The following is a 12,543-nucleotide window of genomic DNA, read 5'->3' as shown; positions in this document are numbered from 1 at the left end:
TGCTAACTTTGCCTGTCTGCTGTTTGGTGCTGAGCGGGTAGCGTGCTGTGGGTTTTTAGGGCGTCTTGGTTAAAACCGCTGCCTGCGGTGGCTGCAAGCGACTCTGTGAGAGCGGTGGGAGCGAATCGAAACAGTGACGTCGTGGGCAGCCAAACAATGAGCTGAAAGTTGCTGTAAAGCTGAAGCTTGCAGGGAGCTACAGATTCTCACGTTGTCGTTTGATGCATCATTATAAGAATCGATTATAGCCCCCTTTTTAAGTAAACAATCAGCCATCAACTTACAGTGTAGTGTGCATTAAATGGATTTGCCTGTGATTTACTGCGTGGGAAAGAAGTCCTTGGCTTCCCGGACATTTGGAAGGTTTTGTTCCTTTTAGTTTGAAAGCACAGCAAGGCCTCTAAACATGTCCGCCATTTTTATTCATCATTTTGTCATTGCACTCATCCTCAAGCATGTCATAGCCTACAGTGATGGCTTCAGTAGTATGTTTTAATAAACCATACCAATGTGCCAACAGCCCATATTAAAAGTATAATGATAATCTATAATGATAATGCAGCTGAGGCCGCTTTCAGTGATGCTGAATTTGTCAGGTTATCCAATATCAATTGTAGTGAAACTGCCTGGACAGTAAATACGTACAGGTAACTAACTGTAATCCTCACTGACACAATGGAATCACCTGCTACTTTACTGACGGAGAGTAAAACAGCGGCAAATGGTTTTCTCCTAATAATTTATGAGTTCATTTTTGGGTCTGCTCTTTTTCGCTGTCAGCTGGGAAATACATGCTCCATTTCAGTTACATAACTGTTAAGCTCACTTTGTACCAGTTACGCTTGCTTTCATTGTCTTTCCTGGCAATGCCATGTCCGTGAAACACAAACCTCGTGGATTGTCACGCCGTCCAAGAAAATCAAAGGTGTGCACAATAGCCCTAGTTAAGTGAGAAAATGCTTATGAAGTACAGTCCTTCTTGGGTTCAGCTGGAGTGCCCCTCCATCACCATTCTCTTTATTTCCATTTTATTTAGGTTACTCCGTTTGCATACTCCGTAGTAACTATCTTATGCGTAGTTTTGCGTATCTTGATGTAAAATGTTACAAAAGGATATTGTAACTCAGACATTAGGTTATACCATCATCAATTTACAGGACCGGCAGACTTTTCCAGTCATTCACTGAATCCTACAGGGTTAGGTGTGTAAGTGCAAAAGTGTCTCCAAAAGACAAAACCGTAATCCACGGTGTCCCAGAACTTTCCTCTCGACACCAGAGACAGCTGAAGTTGCTTCCACAACACTGGGCCTGCTCTTATGTTGTCCTTAATTTCCACCTAAAGTAACTTTGGGCTACTCTGAGGATCAGAAACCAAATCCCATCGGCAAGTCAACAAAAACCCTGAAGAATAAAGATGCCAGCAAGCCCATGCAAAGAGTATGTCAGCCAGTGTGCAACAAACAACCAAAGTCTAACGCATTCAATATTCACAGTTGCCGCTACAGTACAGCCACAGCATTAGCTGTCTGGAAACATACCAGAGACATTACAGAGGTTTACCTGCAAATGATGCTATTTCTAAAAGTAAGAAAAATGATTCAGCCATCTTGGCTTTTCTCAGATTTGTGTGCTTCTCTCCGCACGAGGCCTGCTCAATTCTTCTAACACATCATCATGCAAAGTTAGCTGCCTCGCTGCTAAATCCCTGCAGTACGGTTAATTCCACATGGTTTTCTCCTATTATGCTTTAAAGTCAGATCCCTGGATCCAGCCGTGCTGGTTAACATTAGCACCTGACCTCTTGTTTCATGCTGAAAGGAAGAAAAAAAAAAAAAACTTCTTTCTGGGAAAGCCCTTCATTAACATTTATGGGAAACCTGTTGGCCCATCTTGTTTTTTTCCCCCCTTTCAGGATTAAAACACATAGTCCTTTTCCTCATTTTTCCATACCAGCCCCTCCCATACATCTAACTTCACATGGCTGTTTTGGGAAATCCCTGATAATGGGCAGTTAGTCTGTACTTTGTCTGGCAAACTGTACGTTTTTTTCCCCTTTGGGAACACATCCATTGCATTCTTTGGAAATCGTGGGTGTAGCCGTGTGGTATGATGGAGTTTCCATGCTGTTTTTAGTATTCTGGACAGAGCAAAGAGGAACAACTTCTGGAACACCTCAACAATGAAAAGAATGCAGATATGAAAAGACATAAACAGGCTTTTTTTTTGACAATCTAGACAGCGTGCATGGCTTCAAAGGATGGTCAGATGCGGTTGTACAAGTTTGCTCTTTTTGCAGATATTCAGAATGTCAATAGCATGAACAGTATCGGAGCACATGGCGAGAGGGATTTTTGAGGGAAGAGCCCCTGTCAGTCACACTCACTCATATCCACTGAGGTCAAAATTCTCTGACTCTGACTCCCCCACATGCTCCCTCCTCACTTCTGTGGCTTTCCTGACCTTTTACCCGGGGGTTCCTCTTTCTCTGAGCAAGCCGGCACCACACACCAAGAGGACTCCCTGCGTGGGAGGGGAGAGAGAGAGAGAGAGCGAGAGAGAGGGAAGCCTTCAACACGAACTTCATCTTAACGTGACTCGCCCAAAACTCTCCGCCTCCTCTCTCGACCCTTCGTGGAGCTCGCTGCTTTGCACTGCACATATTTTTCCTCCTGGAAAAGGCCGCGATAGGTCAGGCTCCGGGCCACATAAATTCAGACAAACCTTCGCAGGCTGTGTTTGGTTGGACATTCTGTTCTGTGGCACACCTCGGGCCTCCCAAATGTTGAAACATTTTAAATATGTGGGAGCTCTGGGTATTTTTACTTTGGCTTTCCGGGGGCCTCAACCCGTGGAACGAAAACAAACACAAACACAACGGGGATTCCTACTCAAATCATCTCAATTGAATCATCTTTTGGTACGCGTGAGGCGGGTGCCAAGTTTTGATTCTGTCAGGGTAATAAGAGTCGGTAAACCGCAGCGCTCGGAAAGCCTGACAGGTTTTGGGAAATGGCTTTGGGGGACAGTTGTCAGGAATTCCACTTTCCGTTCAACTTTTATTTCCCTTTTCAATCCTAAACCATATGTACTTCCACAAAACCTCCCTGGCAGATGTCTTCTGAAGCATATTACCATCTTACATCAGTTCATCCTGTTTCCGAATGTCATTCAGTGCAGTACTGATTTTGATTGTTCAACAACAGCTTCTAGAAATTTCAGGCAGCCCGCACTTTCTTTCCTGCCCTCCTAAAGGGCCAAACCGCTTGAATGCAAGGTTTAGCTCCTTAAAGGGTTGTTTCACCCAAACTAGTGTACATATTTTCTCACTTTTTCTTGAGGAGGTGTTTCTTATCTGAATCGAGAGGATGTCGTTTGTTGCACAGGTTGTAAAACCCTATCAAGCAATTATTTGATTCGGGGCTATATAAGTGAAATCTGTATTTCTATATCATCATGTATAACTCTAGAGGTACCAAGCCATTCAGATAGTTATGGTTTTATTTCCAGAGGTCAGGTATCCCAGCATTAAAATGCCGGAAGTGTCCCTGTTGCCCACTGAACACGTCAGCAGTTCTCACAGGGACTACTTCTTTGGCAGAAAGTACTTCCTATAAAAACAGTGACTTCTGTGAGTTGTTATCTACAGAAACCAGGATGTTTGTTTCTGGAAAGAAATCAAATTTTAATCACATTTTTTTTAAATGTCATTTTTTTTAATGAGCACCTCAAAAACAATTCCATTCACATCCATTGTATTGGGCTGCGTTCCCGTGGCAAAACATATATTTCTGTACATTTATGTAAACTCTATCCTAAATCCTTGAACTACTATCATGTTTACTCTACACTTCTTTTTGCCTATTTTGACTATTTACACCGTTTCCTTTGGCTTCTGTTCATTTCTGTACAGCACGGAAGTCAATTAACAGACTGGTGATTGATTCGAAAAGGCTTCACCTAATTTACATCATAAGGATTATATTATATATTGGGACAAAAACAAAGGCTGACTTGATGTTTGGCATGATGGATTACATAATCCAAGTAAGTCTCCAGTCAATTTCCGCTGATTGATTTTCATATTGTTTAGAAATTAATAGAAACAAACGGAGAGCTTGAATGGCTTGGCTTGGGTTGAAAAGTGCTTAGTTTTGATGTAAAGTATATGCGATTTCTAGCAAATGGACTACCCCCCCCCCCCCATTGCTATTGTCCTTAAAAAACTAAGAAGACTACAGTGCTACATGGCCTTCTTCTCACACAGACTTTACATACACTGCAGCACATGGAGTGATTGACAATAGGCAGTGTGCTCACCTTGAGCTCCCAGCCTCGTCGCCCTTTAGAGTTAGAGATGTGGGTGGTCCTGTGTCTGTCAGCCCAGGTAGGCCAAAGGTGACGGCGAATAGGGTTTCCCACTCAGGTTTCCCTTGAGGGGAAAAAAATAAAAAAAGAAGAAGAAGAAAGGCCATGCAGCTTCTTTTCTCTGTTATTCTCAACATGGACAGTACTTACTGTCCTGTACTTGCCATTATGTGGAAACATGACTTTTCACTGATTAGGCCATTAGTCCTTCACTGCTTTGAATAACAAGATCAGGCACAGGCGTGAATCTCAGTTTATCAGGGAAGAGCGGAGGAGCTTTATAGCCCTTCTTAAAATGTTGGGGGAGAGTGGAACGACCTTTAAACCCGTCTAGCGCTCACACTGCTAACGCTAGGACTCCAATCTTTGGAATATTTCACTGCATTTTCCAATCGTCATCCAGCACGGGAAATCTTGCTCGTAAATTTTATTGGTGGTGTAGAGCAGCGCGACCTGGAGGGCATGCAAGCTGTTCGTCTTGAGTACAAACAACCATCGCTGACGTCCGCCCAGCCTGCGTTGCAGCAGTGCTTGCAGAGGTTGCCAAGTATTTTTTTCCCCCTAGCAATTCAGCATGAACTCTTGGTGGTGAATGTAACGTGTAGTAACTCTAGCTACATTTTACGTAGTGTAGTGATGCTTGATAAGATGTTATTTTATTTTTTTTTATCGGCCCTGGGGAAGCTAGAAGTGTAATTCTCCATGAGGTAGGTGAGTTTATTGGCTTTTCCCCTTTTCCCTCCTTGTTTGGGTATGGAGGTCCAGACCGTGGGGGTCAAACCCAATAAACACGGAGGAGTCGGTGCCAAGTGGAGATGTATTTGCTGAAGCCCCCTCTGTTTTTCCCCACGGTGGAGGCTCACGTCCGCCCGTAACCAACGGCCTCCGTCCCTCTGCTTTCCAACAGTTCCTAGCCTGCAGCTCTCCTGTATTTGTGGAGCCGTCACAGTGAGAGGTGGGCAGCGGACACATTCTTTACAGCCCCGCTGATTGGAGCGAGCACTTTATTTGCTCTGGGACAGACTTTGGACTTGTCAAACAGACTCATATTTCTGTTTATTTTCGCAGTACTCGGCGCTCTGCTTGGGTGTCTCTCTATGTGAGCGCGCGCTGTGACCCGCAAGGTGTTACAGCACACTATGTTACTTAAGTCACTCCTCCTTTTATTGACGAGGTTTCAAGATATTTCCTTCTCGCATTTTCCTCCTCACCCTTTAGCTAAATATTACTGCATATTTGACAGTTACTTCTAATACCTAATGTGTTTGCTGTACTGCTTAGGAATGTGCAGGGCTCTCTTTCCTGCTCGCGGATGATCTCAGAGGTTAAGAGTGTTATCTAAGACTGATTCTACGAGTCTTATTCAACGGCGGTACTGCTTAATCTGTAATCATTTCTTAGAACCTCTGGAGTTCGAGTGCTCATCTGTAACGCGCCGCACATCTCTAAGGATGTGTAAGACGTTTTATGATCATCTTAGATTTAAAATTCCTCTGGGAAACGGGACCTAGATCCTTGGGGCTTCAGTCTCATGGAAGCGGATAGAGGGATTGTTTTATGTAACAAACGCTTTGGTCAAACTTTTCCACAAAAATGAGAGAAATGCTGCTTCTTCTGTCTTTTGTATCACCAGGCACATTGAGACCCATGTTTACTGAAAGATTCATGATGAGAAGTCATTTTGGTATTCTCTTTCAATTTCTCAATCTAAAAAGGATAATAAAAAAAAAAGAGTAGATAATGAACAGCCGCTAGAGCATTAATAGAAAACGAATTATGGTGAAGTCTTTAGTTCTGTTTAATGAGTCTCTATGATCCCACCATTCAGACGGCTGTAAACGTCTCCAAGCAGGACCATGAAGTGGCATTTCCCTCCCCGGAGCCCCTGGGATATTCCCAGGAGCCCCAAGTGAAAGCGCTCCGACAGCGCAGTAGGTTTGGCGTGAAACGACTCTCTTACCGAGGCAGGCTGCCAGATCCTTGTGGTCGATGTGGTGCAAGGGTCTCCAGATCTGCTACTGTTAACTGTGCACGCCTTCACGTTGACCTACTTCTCAACATTTATGTAATCCTAAAGCGGATGGAGGGGGAGGGGGCGAGGGGGGTGGGGGATGTCATGGCTTGGTTAACCACAGGTATGTTCCAACATACACCAAGGATTTGTTTGGATAACGCAAGGGCAGGCCATGGAGGGGCTTGTTTTCTCTCTCGGCTGCCACTAAATGAGTTGTTGTCATTTCATACTGTCGTTACAGGCTGTGACAGCAATAAACCCATCGCAGTTAGCTCCTTTTAGGAATGTACCACTTGACCGCCATGACAGCATCAGACTGGGCCCTACCCCCCCCCCCCCATGTATGCACCCACCTGTGTGACTAATGTATGAGCGCCTTGTGTGTCCTGTGTGATTACTGTCCCCTCAAGAGAGGGGGGGGGGGGGGGGGGGGGGGGGGAGGAATAATTAAGAACTGATTTCCGATAACAGAACTTCACACTTTAAGATTTGTATATTTTTTGTGTGTGCATCCTCTTTGTGTTTAGTGTGTGTGTGTGTGTGTGTGTGTGCGCAGTGGAGTGTAAGAGGTCTATGAATGTAACAATAGCCCTGTCAGAACCCCATTACAGCTTCTGCAGATTTTCTCTCCCCTGGCTGCCATTTATTCAAGCCTGCAGGCGCTCTTTCTAAAGAAGCGCCGTGGCAAACCTTTGACAAATCTATAATTGAGCCATTTAATCGCACTCACTCCACCGAGCAAACAAAGGGAATCATCTCTCCGTTTCCTCCGTGACGTCAGGGACTTAATACCTGAAAGGCTCAGATAGCCTTATCCACCTAGTTGTTGCATCGCTAATGAGATTTGTGCATTTATTCTAAATTGGTCGATTGACCCTGAAAGGCAGTCATTATTCTCATTCTGTATTCCACTGGTCTTTGAACTTTCCTCTGTATTAGGCCTCTGCTATCTGTTACGATCATCATCTGTGTCCTGGATGTCCAGCCAAAGCTCAGCTATGACGCGCGCGAGGCTCGCTGTTCAACGTGTGCCCACGCGCCAACACAAGCGAGACGTTACTGTTATTTCTCTTCGCACGGCAGCTCTTCGAATCAGTAGACTGCATCTTCTGTCCGATTGTTTGTGCTTTTGAGTCCTTTTTTTTTAAGTGTCTTTCAGCTCATTGTTTTGATTTTATTACTGTTGTGGTCCGCTCCCACCGCTCTCACCAACCCAATTCCCAGCCGCAGCTGAAAACGCTCCCATAAACGCGCTGTACGCCACCTGCCCAACACCCTTGTCCCATCCTCAAGGTACCCCCCTTTGGGAACCACTGAAATACGCTGCTGTTTGCTAAGACACTTGCCATGTCAACATTATAAGGTGATAATATACCAGTGTGGTGTTTACAGCTCGTGGCCCAAACGTGAATTAATGCAGGTTTAAGGTGTATTGCCTTATTTTGTCTTTGTTGTCTCTGTTTAAATGAACTCTTAAAACCAGACAAAGAAATGAGAGAACCAATAATTTATGACAGAATCACTGCTGAAAGTCATCTTTGTTGTCTTATTATGGCATTATGTGCCACTGATTTCATGTACTTTTATAAATACTATAAATTAAGCTGTTATCACTGCAGCTGATAACTGTCATTTAAAGAGGCTAACCTCCTTGTGTGTGAGGCGCAGAGGAATGCTGTATCCCCATTATGTCGGAGCGTGGGACTCTGTTGCCTGGTGTAGGGAGGCTAGGATGACCCTCAGGAATGCTATTGTTGTGTACTCTATTCCCCTTCCAAATGCGCCGTGCTCTATCAGACTGATGGTCCTTTTTAGCAGAATGCGATATCCACGGGTACCAGGGGCGAGAGAAGGGAGACGGGGTCCATAAAAAGCCCCAAATAAAAGGCTGTTCTCTCTGCTCCGTCTCCCCTGTCCTGTGCTGGAACGGCAGGAATGTGGCAGGCAGACCGACTGGATCTCAGAGCCTTCAGCCCCTAATGAATTTTAAAAGGCCTTTTTCATTCAAAGCAGGGTGCTGGCTAGCAGCATGTCGCCTGGCCAAGCACTCAGGGGAAGAGGAGGAAAGAGGAGAGAAGAAGAGAGGAGCATAAGAGGGGCTGGAGGGAGAGGAGAAGGGAGGTGCTGGCAAAGTGAGTTGGCACCTAGGCAGGGTGGGGTATTGGATGTCCCTCACAGCGAGAGATAATAGGCCACTCTGCATGAGAAGCCACTGTAGGAGCATTCTCGACCCTGTCACGAGGGTCTGAGGAGAATAGAGGGAATGTGAGAGACAAAGAAAGAAAGAAAGAAAGAAAGAAAGACGGTGAAGGAGGAGAGGGAGAGAAAAAGGGCTGGAGAGGAGAGAGACGGAGCAATCTGTCAAAAAAAAGAGGCTCAGATTTGTTCAAAGGTCCTCCTACGAAACTTGAAATGTCTGCACCTGTGAAAGGAATAGTTTGACATTTTGAGAAACGCACTTATTCGGTTTCTTGCCTCGAGTTGCATGAGAATATCCATGCCACTCTCACGTCTGTACAGTAGCTTAGCTTAGCTTAGCTAAGGCTGAAAAAGGGGGGAAACCGCTGGCCTCGCTTACCGTACAGACATAAATCAAATTGTCGGACTATTCCTTTAAATGCCACGACTTTACTGTTGATGATGATTGAGTGACACTGCAGAACATCACCTTCAGCTTGACAGTGTGTTGATCTGTACTGTATGCTACAGTACATATAATGAGTACTATAACAAGTAAAGTAAGGAAGTATTGATAAATGTATGCCTGACTTCATGATTGATGGACTTACTTTTCTGTAAATGCAACATGGACCACACGAGCAAACTGCGGAACATCAAGCTCAAGCTTAATTTGCTCTAATCAGCAGTGTATCTGTGGGCAGCTGTTTGGGCCTTGCAGTGGTGTAGCACAGTACCCACAACAGACAGGTTAAGAGGTTCAGTTACTGTTTGACGCAATGTTACAATGTGCGAGATGTGCAGGAATGCGCACATTTGTCTGTCAAATTCACGGATGCCAACCGTGCTATTTTGGACATCACAGGAGAAATGCTTCCTCCTCCTCCTCCTCCTCCTCCTCCTCCTGGGACTTCCCCATGCTGCAGAGAGTTTTTTTTTTTGAGATTGGTGTGATCGATTCATTCAGCTGTAGTCCTGTGGGCAAAAACAATGTTGGTGACGGGTCAAAGAAAAGTGGAAAACTGAGAAAAACAAGAAATGAAAAATAGCTTGAGATATCAATGATTCTAGACGGTTACGTCAGAACAAAAACCTCAAAGTGGTTGCGACAGCCTGCCTGCTACAGTGTGCACAAGAATATATCTGCTTCAGTGAACCCCCGTGTCTGCGACACCATGCTGATGAAAACAAAACGGGACGTAAACAACACAAAGTATGCAGACAGGTGGAGGTGTGATGGTGTCACGGTGGTTTTCTTGGCCCTTTGGTGCCGCAGCCTATGGAAACATTGTAGCTGAACATGCATCCCTTTCTGGCCATTTGTGTTTTCCTTCTGCGTGGTCCCAAGGACCTCAAAGCAGCGGGGCATCATTTGGGATGAGATGCAGTAACATGAAGCATTTTGTAATGGCAAAATGTAGCATTTGGTTGTGTGATTATTCTAGTTTGTCTCTCAGGGTTTGGGCGATGGCCTTTGCCTTATTTATAGTAAGTGATAAATTACGGCAAGTCTGTAATTTATCTTTGTGTGGTCAGGCGCTAAACACCCTTTTGGGTCACATCACCTCTGGTGATGTCAGAGGAAATGCCAGAGAGATGAGGTAAAGAGCTGTTTCATACAGTCCTGCAGATTCCTGGGCAGACCACCGCTGTGAGAGTGGGGGCTCCAGTGTGCTGCAGACAGAAGACGAAAAGGAAAAAGCAGTGGCTGATAACGATGGTGGAGACGCAGCACAGTGTGTATAATGTGTGTGGCCTTTGTCGCGAACGGTGTTTCTCCTTTATATTTTTTTAATGATATACTCCATGTGATCTGGGTATTAAATATTAGGTGCCTGCTCTCAAGCTTTGTTGTGCAAATCTGGCCTCGCTGATGGGCTCAGGCACGCAGACAAGGTCTCTGTTAATACATTCAGTGTTTGAACTGACTGAGGTTTCCTCACCATGATGAATCGGTGATGGAGCAGGAAGGACTTTGCTGGCAATGAGACACAAAGACAACACAACACATGACTTGAACCATCATCAAAAGCAAACGTTCTTTCTCAAACATCTGGATCGTTTGCTTCCTCAGAACCTGACTCAACCTTTTAATTTGCCACCCAACATACCTACAAACCCAACTAAATGAAAAGCAGAGAGCTCCTTGGCGATGCCTTTTTTTTTTTTGCTTTGCGTGAACAAAACAAAAAAAAAGAAAGAGAGAGATTAACTGTTGCCTTTACTTAATGTGCTGCACGCTGTTGCTGTCAGAGCTTTTAAGAAACCACCAATAAATTTGCGAACCCAGTTACTTGGAGAGACGCTGTGTTCTTCCTGGTTAACTGAAGCGGAAAGAAGAGCAGAATGCCCGCAGTGGAGATGAAACATGGAGGAGGAAAGTTTGATTACTCTGCGGGACTCCACTGTCCTACTTCTGGAAAGTGCCATTGGGTCATAAGGCCGTTTAAAGAAACAGTCATCCAAACAAACAGCTGTAAAAACTTGAAGAAGTATGTTGTTATTGAGCACACGCTCAGTTGCCGGTGTATTTGGTACACAGAGCTAAAGCTAATGCAGTCTTAATACAACAGTCCTGCAGTAAAACCCCACCTTCATTCAAGGTGTAGATTCAACTGTATGGTGATTTTGGAGGATGGAGTGCATGGCAGTCTACCTGGATGGCGGCGCGGTTCGGGCCCTCCGCGAATGAGGAGAAGCAGAAGCGTGGTGTTGGCCAAAAAGCACAGTGAGCAGGCTGAGGTCATAGCGAGATAGGGCTTGTGGAAACACTGATGGCTCTCGCTAACATGACTGGCCTTGGAAAGTACTCCCGCGGGAACCCCAAAAACAGGACAGTTAAAAATCACACTGGGCGGTCAGACGGGAGAGGAGACCGGCCGAAGTTCAGCCAGAAAAACAGACCTGCTCTTTCCTCCGCTTTCCAGCTCAGCACGCAGGTGAAATGCGGGGCGAATGTTCCATCCAGGGAACGCATTTCATAATATATCCTAACATTATCCGAGCGGCAGTCATCCCTTTACTTCCTCCCTATAAATATACGACAGGCACACGACCCAGAACATGAGGACAGGAAGAGAGCTAGAGTTTGTCTCGGCCCTTCAGCGTACCTATTTTCCGCTGCCTTGTAAAGGTTTTAACATACTTCCTCCAAGATGACATCATTTCATGGCTCATTAAAGTGATGTCATCGCAAACCTGTTTCATTGCGCTCAGTCTCAGGAACCTGGGTACGGCTGAAATGCTATGCCTCACAGAAACCCAGTGAAAATCCTCAAACTGATTTTTCATCATCGTGTTTGCGGATGTCTGATTAGAACTGGGCCGTGTCATAACATTCCCGAAGACACGAGATGCTGCGGGTTTGGTGCCGTTCGACGGCGTAGCGTACCGTGCGTCGTCACAGTTCGGCCTTTTGTTTAATGTCAGCAGATGTTTGAAGCGCGTTTCTGTTTGCGTCCTTGTGTGTGTTCCAGGCGGAGGCCATGAAAGGAGCGCTGAAGGATTTGAATCTGAACATTGTGGAAATGACTGACGACAACGCCACGCTGGATGGAGGAGATGTGCTTTTTACAGGTAAGCTATGCCCCCCCCCCCCCCAATCACTGTATTTAACGCCTAAAACTTAACACCATTATACATCCATAATATGGAGGACTTACAAAACGAATGCAGCTGCTACCATGCTGGAGCCACCTTTGTTACTTTGGGGTTTTTATAAATTCATGCAAGGTATATCACAGGGTCGCATAAAAAATATAGTTTGAACAGCAGCAACATAATGGACATGTTTCTGATTGGCTTGCAGGAGTCTGTTAATGTTGCGTAACGGGATGCTTTGTGTCTTCATCTCAAGACACGGAATGTTCTTTTTCTTACATAATACTGTGGTTTTACTGTGATCCACTGCCTTCATATAAGTTTTTAAGTACAAATAAGAGGGAGTAAGTGTAAACGGAGCACATTAGAGAGCAGTGCGATAGC

The 12,543-nt window shown here is 45.1% G+C and overlaps 1 protein-coding gene across 1 annotated transcript in view; it reads left to right on the top strand.

Annotated features, from left to right (window-relative positions):
• The window catches only part of ddah1 (dimethylarginine dimethylaminohydrolase 1), a 59,299-nt gene that overhangs the window by 31,348 nt on the left and 15,408 nt on the right, over window positions 1–12,543 (top strand). Inside the window, exon 2 of the mRNA XM_070909260.1 lies at window positions 12,036–12,135. Within this exon, the coding sequence (XP_070765361.1) occupies window positions 12,036–12,135 (100 nt within the window). The remainder of the gene's footprint in view (window positions 1–12,035; window positions 12,136–12,543) is intronic.

The sequence above is a fragment of the Enoplosus armatus genome, chromosome 7, assembly GCF_043641665.1.
Source record: "Enoplosus armatus isolate fEnoArm2 chromosome 7, fEnoArm2.hap1, whole genome shotgun sequence".
In the NCBI taxonomy this organism is placed as follows: domain Eukaryota; kingdom Metazoa; phylum Chordata; class Actinopteri; order Centrarchiformes; family Enoplosidae; genus Enoplosus; species Enoplosus armatus.
The sequence above is the reverse complement of the archived record's forward strand: the minus strand, read 5'-3'. Positions and strand labels throughout refer to the sequence as shown.